Source organism: Cariama cristata, unplaced genomic scaffold (assembly GCF_000690535.1).
Source record: "Cariama cristata isolate BGI_N322 unplaced genomic scaffold, ASM69053v1 scaffold9947, whole genome shotgun sequence".
In the NCBI taxonomy this organism is placed as follows: domain Eukaryota; kingdom Metazoa; phylum Chordata; class Aves; order Cariamiformes; family Cariamidae; genus Cariama; species Cariama cristata.
Window position 1 is genome coordinate 4,789 of NW_009624932.1, and position 8,120 is coordinate 12,908.

The 8,120-nt window shown below is 38.1% G+C and overlaps 1 protein-coding gene across 1 annotated transcript; it reads left to right on the forward strand.

Annotated features, from left to right (window-relative positions):
* Positions 1-227: 227 nt before the first annotated feature.
* Positions 228-7,872, forward strand: GORASP2 (golgi reassembly stacking protein 2, 55kDa). The gene is made up of 9 exons (XM_009703386.1): positions 228-303; positions 1,102-1,305; positions 1,719-1,805; positions 2,280-2,410; positions 3,019-3,151; positions 3,277-3,400; positions 3,759-3,845; positions 5,923-6,018; positions 6,828-7,872. Exons 2-9 carry the CDS (start codon positions 1,162-1,164, stop codon positions 7,145-7,147), a joined length of 1,122 nt encoding a protein of 373 aa, XP_009701688.1. The 5' UTR covers positions 228-303; positions 1,102-1,161; the 3' UTR covers positions 7,148-7,872.
* The last annotated feature ends 248 nt before the right edge of the window (positions 7,873-8,120 follow it).

Here is an 8,120-nt window from a genome sequence, read left to right on the forward strand (position 1 = left end):
TCCTCAATAATTTATAAATTACTGATTCTTTTAAAATGTTTCTCTCTTTTTTTTTTAAAGGGATGGACTTTTTAGTCCAAAAGATTATACTTGAACATTTAAAAACAATACATACAAACATCAGTAGCTTCTAGAACTGTAGTTTGCACAAGTAGAAATATAAGTCTAATCTATGAATTGGCATTGGTGTGCTTTTGCTAAATTCTTGTTTAACTTTGTTAGGTACAAAAAAACTCACCGGGGCATAGAGCTGGATTGGAGCCATTCTTTGATTTTATTGTGTCCATTAATGGTTCAAGATTGGTAAGTGTGCTATTTTATAACTCTGAATATAAACAGCATGTTGAGAATCTTATTTTTGTAGGTAAACCAATGCATTTGTTTTATTTAAATGTATATAAAAGATTTCTCCTTAATTTTAAAATGAGAAAGCCTAACTGCATCAGAAATTAATTTCCTTCACCCTGTAGTTATCATGCTATCAAAAATTTTACTGGAGAATAAGGACACAGACAGACATGCTCCTTGCAGACATCCGCACCAGCAGAAGATGGTGCCACCTACTGATCCACCACTAGCTGCTTCTGTTAGTACCCTTCTAGTTCTGTCTGTCAAACTGCTTGTGTGAGAACTTGCAAACTCATTTCAGTCAAAACGGGGTGATTGAAAGAGCTGTTGTCAAGGCTGATAGCTGGGCAGGAATCATGGGAAAAAGTTTTCAAGCAGAGCTGTAGTGAGATGGCAAACCATCATAGCAGTGGAAAAGAACAGCTGTGGGTAAGCTCTTCCACCAGTATGGCTGGATTCCGAAAAGCCTCTTGGCTGCAGCCTGCAAAGCTGCAAGGCGCTTCGTATCACAGGTTTTAGTTGAAGTGCTTTCATGTTTGGAAAGTATGACCTGTTACTGTGAAATCCAAAGTTTTTGCCGGAGTTGTATTCTAGAATTGTGGAGGGACTGGAAGCTTGTTATAAAATAGCTGTAGATACCTATTCTGGTGATGCGTAGTGTTTATAGGATCTTTGAAATACAAAAGTGGTGCTATAGAACTGGATGCTTGCTGTGTTAAGCGCTAAACCAAGCTCTTGTTTGAACATTCATAGAATAAAGACAATGACACTCTCAAGGACCTGTTGAAAGCGAATGTTGAAAAACCTGTAAAAATGTTGGTGTACAGTAGCAAAACGCTGGAACTGAGAGAAACGTCAGTGACCCCCAGCAACATGTGGGGTGGACAGGGCCTGCTGGGCGTGAGCATTCGTTTCTGCAGCTTTGATGGGGCAAATGAAAATGTATGGCATGTTTTGGTACGTACGGACTTCCAAGTATTTTTCGTACTGTTGCTTACTGTTAAACTTTTTATCTTTTTACTGAAAAGTAACTTGCAAGGGGGTACACAAGCCATGAGATCAAATTGGTGTGTTTTCTCTTCATTGATTTTGGGTTTGGAAAGACTTTTGAACTAGAACTGTATGTCTGTGAGCGTATTATCAAATCTTGTATTTAAATCAATGGTTTTGACTCAGAGCTCTTCGTAAGGGTATCAAAAGAGACTGTCACCTAACCGCTGTTTCTTTAGTTCAGTGACTATTTGACAATTATGTTGAAAACTTGACCAGTTTGTCTGTCTGACTCAAAACTTGTGTGAAGTGCACATCTGACTGTTCTGCTACACCCTGGCAGTTACGTAGTGTTCTGTAACTTTTCATCTTAAAACTAGGAAGTGGAGCCAAATTCCCCTGCTGCATTAGCTGGACTTAGACCTCATAGTGACTATATCATTGGCGCAGATACTGTCATGAATGAGGTAAGTATGTAAAAATAAGGTTTTGATTTTTTTTTTTTTTTTAAAACTAAAAAAACCGTATCAGGGCATTTTTGAAACATCCCCAGTTCTGTCTGTTCAGTGCTAATGGAAGTAAGTTAATGCAAAGAGGAGGGAGCTCTGGCATGGTGCCTCTTTGTGCTTAAATGCCATTCTGGAAATAAAAACTGCTCTTAAACATCTTCATGAAGTCAGATAGTATTAGGGTACAAAAACGTTTCTAATATTTCAAGTAGCAGATTTGAAATCTGGGTTGTGCCACGTGTCTTCTGAGTTGCGCTAGCGAAGCTCATTTTAAAGTTGGCCTTGTGATAAAACAGCAGCACTGCAACAACTGCAACATGTAGCAGTTACTGGGTTCTGTTACAGAAAGTTAGGAGTAGGAAGATGATCATTCTAATGTCAAATGATAAAATAAGGACAAGAAAGCCTTTATTCATTTTTATCCTTTTGCAGTCTGAAGATCTCTTTTCCCTTATTGAAACGCATGAAGCAAAGCCATTAAAACTTTTTGTGTACAACACAGACACTGATAATTGTCGGGAAGTGGTGATTACACCAAATTCTGCCTGGGGTGGAGAAGGCAGGTAAGGAGACAATCTGTTACAGGGGCACGGGACAACTTTCTGATGGGACTAGCCTAAAAGCTGCTTGCCTAAGTTTTCTACAAAGACAGGAAAAGAGTGTTATGTCAAAGGTTTTTCTGCTATAATAAATTGTATATTTACTTGAAATTCAGATTTAGTTACTAGTGGGGGCCGTGTATTTACACAGTAAATTAGCTAGTGCAGAAATGCACAAAGTGCAATTGTTGCTTTCTGCATCAGGCTTTGAATAGTCGTTACGCTGTAGTATATTCTTAAAGTATTGCGCAGTAGCCAGGAGAGAGGACTGCAAGTAACAACCGTGGGTTGAATTTCAAGCTGTATACCTGATATAGCTGCTTGGTTTAAATAGCAGTGAAATTTGGTTTGTGCCAAATGTTTATTGCTAAAAGCTACAGAATTTACTTTCAGTTGTCTTGTATTGATTATTTCTCTGTAGAAAATGAGGCAACGTTTAGGGAGGGAGAGTGAAGTTGTACAGAACTTACCTTGGAACTTGTTGGCGTCTGAAGTCATTCATGCATTGCTTGCTATGGAGTTTGTAGTTGTAAAGTGACTTCACTGACTTTTAAATCTTCATGTTTTAAAAGCCTAGGATGTGGCATTGGTTATGGATACTTGCATAGGATACCTACACGCCCATTTGAAGAGGGAAAGAAAATCTCTCTCCCGGGACAGTTACCTAGTGTGTCTCTCAGTCCCCTCAAAGATGGCTTCACAGAGGTAAGTTGTAGTCGCTTCTTTGGGTTGGTAAAAATGGATTATGATGTTATAATGCTTTTCTGCCTCTGTTGGGTCTTGTGGAAATAAAGCCTAATGATGTAACTTTCTTTTTTCCTTTCAATAAGGTTCAGCTGTCATCAGTTAATCCCTCAGCCACATTACCCTCTGGATCAGCAGGCCTTGAACAGAGTCTTTCAGGACTTTCTATTAGTTCACCCTCAACTACTGTCAGTAATGTTCTCAGTACAGGTTAGTATGGAAGTAACTGACTTCTGAAATGCATGGATTTTCTGACTTTTTTGCATTCACAGATGCTTCTGACGATTTAATAGAAGAGAGAATAATGTTTTCCTCTTCCCCAAACTTTTCTCAACAACAAAGGCTAGAGTTCTGTAATTGTGCCCTACTTGCTCACAAAATAATTGCAAACACTTCTGTCAGAAATGCAATGCGCATTATTTAGAATACTGTTTTTCTTCATCAACGTTTTATGGTTAAGGCAAATAGTAATTCTCCTGTAAGCAGTTATTTATTTGAAATCCTTGAGGAAGGGAGCTGAAGTGTTGTATGCTTAAAATTAATATTGTTTTCCTGTATACTCGACCAGGTGTTCCAACAGTTCCATTATTACCACCACAAGTCAGTCAGTCCCTTACCTCTGTGTCACCAGTTAACCCAGCAACTACATTACCAGGTGAGTAGGTAAAATTTCTTAAAACCTTTCTGAAACAAAAATCTTAAGGGAGCAAGGGAAGAGAGCTGTCTTTGCTACTGTTTTTTGGGGGGGCGCGAGGGTGTAACTTCATACATCCAACTTACACATTTCATGTTAAAGATTTCTATACAACCGCTACAATGTGAAGATTTTTTTTTTTAGAGTATGCGTACAGGATGTCTGTAGCACAGACTAAATTGGCAACAAAGGTTACAGTCATTTACCTTTTAGAGCCCCCTGCACAATAGATGCAGCATTGAGGATTTCTCAGGAAGGTATTAGCTTTGCTATTTACAACAATTCTTGAGTTGATGATATTGTTACTTTCCATAGTTCATAAATTGTATGTTGCAAAATAGTATTGCAAATAACTTCACCATTTCCAGTTTGTGCTTTGCACTGGGACATCATGCCAGAAAAAAGATCTGAGAAGGCACGTCTTGCCTATTTCTGCATTCCTTTCACCCATAAAACCTCCATTTTAGGAAGCTTCTTTTTAATATTCAGCTTAATTGTTCTTTCTAGTATAAATAGAGGGCTAACACTATAGAACTGTATGTCACAGCTACTGTTTCTGAATTATTTAGTAATTTAAACTGGTATAACAAAAGTAAGAGTCTGTCTATAAAGTGGTATGCATTATTTCCTGATAGTAATGAACGCTTCATGCACTAGTATTCCATAATTATTCACAGTGGGTAAGATGAGGATTGTATAGGATTTTACTGTGTAATTGGTGCACTGGTACAGAACTCAATTGTGCATTCCAAAATGCTGAAGGAGCCATATTTTATATTTTGCATGCTATGAGACAAGCAGATAAAGATGCGTCCGAAAGTTCTAAGTAATGCTTGGAGGTATGCTCCCTAACATAGAAAAATGTGTAGTGGAGCTAAGTGCATGCAAACAAGGGCAGAGAACTTTAATCTTGTACTGCTTAGAGAAAATAGCAAACTACTAAGAAATTCAGCTTCTGTTACCTTCCTCTTCTCCAGCCCCCTCTTCACCCCTTCCCCAAAATCTGCAAATGCAAATTTTCCTTTGACCTTGTTCTCTGAATAGTATCATTTCTTTTTGGAAAGCTATTAGAATATTTCTTGCAGTTTGCGTGGCCTTACTAGTGAAATTGTAAGTATTGAATATATAGGAGGTTTAAAACTTGAGTGAATTTGTATGAAGTTCAGCTTTTTTCAGATTTTTAAAAAATGTTCAAACCAAAGTTGCTTGTAGCTGAGCTGAAAGCTCTTTGAGTCAGATTATGTCAGCCTTTGTGGCTAATTCACAGGTAGGTAAAGAGGACTGGTTTTTAATCAAAATCTGTATACAGTGGCCTTGCTTTAAGACTTCTGTCCATCTTATTACTGTAGCATCAACAGTTTATATCAGAATTAGCCTTCTCTGAGCTAAACACAAAGTAGGAATAGAGCCCTTGTCCCAGGAATGCAGCCCTTCTAAAAGGGGAAATTCAGGAGCGGAAAGATGTTCAACAGCAAACACAATGATGGAAGGGCATGTGTTGTGTTCATCACATGTTTCTCTTCTATTTTCAGTCCTTCCTGACTTTGAAAGTTAATTTGTCTTGCCTTTTTTATATATTTTAGCGTTTAATTATGATCTAAGTAGAAAAGAATAACGCGAGAGTAATCGATATTAGAGATGAGAAATACTGTGGTTTTCATCCTATTACTATCTTCTGCCATTCAGATTAGGAATGGAGGGCTTCTGGTATAGTGCTGCTGTGAAATAACTATCTTTGTTAAAACCTGAACTTGTAATGCAAACCTACTAATTCCTTGAAATAAGATTCTACTTTCCTCAGAAAAATCCAAAAGGTTGGGATTATGTAGTTGCTAGTCCAGACTTCCTGCAATAGATATCTGTTTTCACTGTGCAACTTAAAAGCTGGAATCCGGGTGAATTTGCATTCTTATATGTACAAATGATAATCAAGATGTAAAGCAATACAAAATAACTTTAAATGATCAATAAGATCTCAGAAACTGTTAGAAAAAAGCAATTTTAATTTTTAACTGTAACTTTTCCACTCTTCTCTTAGGTCTGATGCCATTACCAGCAGGGCTTCCCAACCTGACTGATCTGTCCAAACTTAATTTACCTGCACCACACATTGTTCCAGAAAACATACAGCCTGGTATGTGCTTCTGCAAACTGAAACACAGTAATAGCTTGTCTCTCCTTGACGATCCTTGACAGTCTCATTTAGAGCCATCTGCTGGAGTCCTGAAGAGGACAGATTGAATGTTTGCCTGAGATGGGGGTTGACGGTAGTGCTCAGATTAGGTAGATGAGGAATGTGTCTTTAGATAAACTAATTCTAAACCTGTGTCTGTGTTTAGTTGTTTCATCTTACATTACCTATTTATGGTCTCAAAAGAGATTGTGCCAAGAATGAAAGTATATAGTTTTATGGGTAGAAGAAAATACAAGGTGCTTCCTTGTGTGCTAGATAAGGAGATCAAAGCACCCTGACTGAATGCCAGAAGTACAAACTAATACTAGATTTATGGTTTTGAATAAAACAAAACTGCTCAAGGTGCACATGGAGCAAGCAAAAAGAAATTGGAAGCTTGTATGGAATAAGGTTCTTGTTAACTTCTTGTTTCTGGCAGTTGCAGTGAATGCCAGACAAATCTAATCATCAGTATTAATGCATTAAATACCTAGTCCTCTGAGGAGGTAGAAGCAAACTTGAGTTTATTCTGATTCTTCAGTTCTGAAATCTGTAAAGTGTCAGGCTTGAAACTAGCCTGCTGAGTCAGTGCTGCACATATGTCATGCTCACACTAAGCCTGAAAAGCTTCCTCCTCTCTAAGAATAAATAGGAGATTAGAGAAGGTAAAAATTTTAAGCAAACAGAGGATCTCTCCAGATCTGTCTGTGGTATGCAGCAGCTCACTGCCTGTTTATTTTTTTTCCTCCTTTTTTTTTTTTTCTCCTTAGGTTTGCCATCCCTTCCCTCCTTGCCACCTCTGAATCTAATGGGAATAACACCTCTGTCAATGCCACCCAAATGTGTTCCTCTGCTTCCCTTGGTCACAGAGGCATCTACAGTGCCTACAGATTTGCTTCCCTCCATTACTCAAGCTGGAAGCTTTTCCGTCAACCCTGGCACTACTGTAAATGTAGAACAGACCTCTACGCTCACCTTGGATAACGCTGCCCCAACTTCTAAGGCAACGATTGTTGACAGATCAAGTGAATCCTCTACAGTTAATGAGAAAACATCTGGAGTCACAGATACACAAGCTTCTGAATCATAACTCCAGATCACTGTGTTGGATTGGCTTGGTATTTATTTAGCCATGGGATACATATTTGAAGAGCAAGCTATCATTAATTTCATACTAGTTTGTACTTAATCTTTAGGAGTCCTGTAAATAATACGGAGGTATGATAAAAATAAAAGGGGGTTTATAAAGTGTGTGTGGTGGGAGGGCAGGAAGAGTACTTGTATGTAACCAAAAAAAAAGTCAAGGTGGTAAATAGAATTCCACTGCCAAACTTGGAGGTATATGTTTTTAATATAGGCTGACGGCCTTAGCCTGCTAGGCCTGTCCTTGCTTATAACTAGCAATTTTTGCTTCTGATAGAAATGAAGCAGTTCTTGCGTGTGACATTTACGTACCATAGTTCTTGTTCTTTGCAAATACCTTGTTACTACAGTGGGGATGGGAATGTTTAGCCTGTTGTAAATTTTAACACTGCAAAACTTCCACCTAAAGATATTTCTATTGAAGTTGCTGAGTGACCTGTTAACTGACATCTCGTTATTCAGCTTGTACACAAATCTTTATTTTTAAGCTCTTGAGAGATGCTCAAGCCATGTTTTGTGACTGCTGCTGCATCGTTTCATACGCCCACTGTACATTGGCATTTGGAAGGGAATACAGGAAATGTTAAATGTAGCACACAATTCGGCACTTCATGACTACTGTAAGACAAATTAATGGATTAAGCATACATACAGCAATAAATTCCTGGAATTTTATCCTTTATGTGACAAAATAGCACATTTATTTGTTTAATGCTTAAATTCTCATTTAACTGTTTTTTACCTCAGCTCTGTCTAGCACAGTTCCATGAAAGGCCTCCTTCCAGAGGAACAGATCTAAGAGAGAATGCCAGACTTCTTAATGGCAGGCAGGATCAGCACTAGTGGTTAGAGCCATTGCAGCAATGAGTCATGAAATCTGCCTGCATATGATTCATATTTGGCTTTTAAAATTGATATTC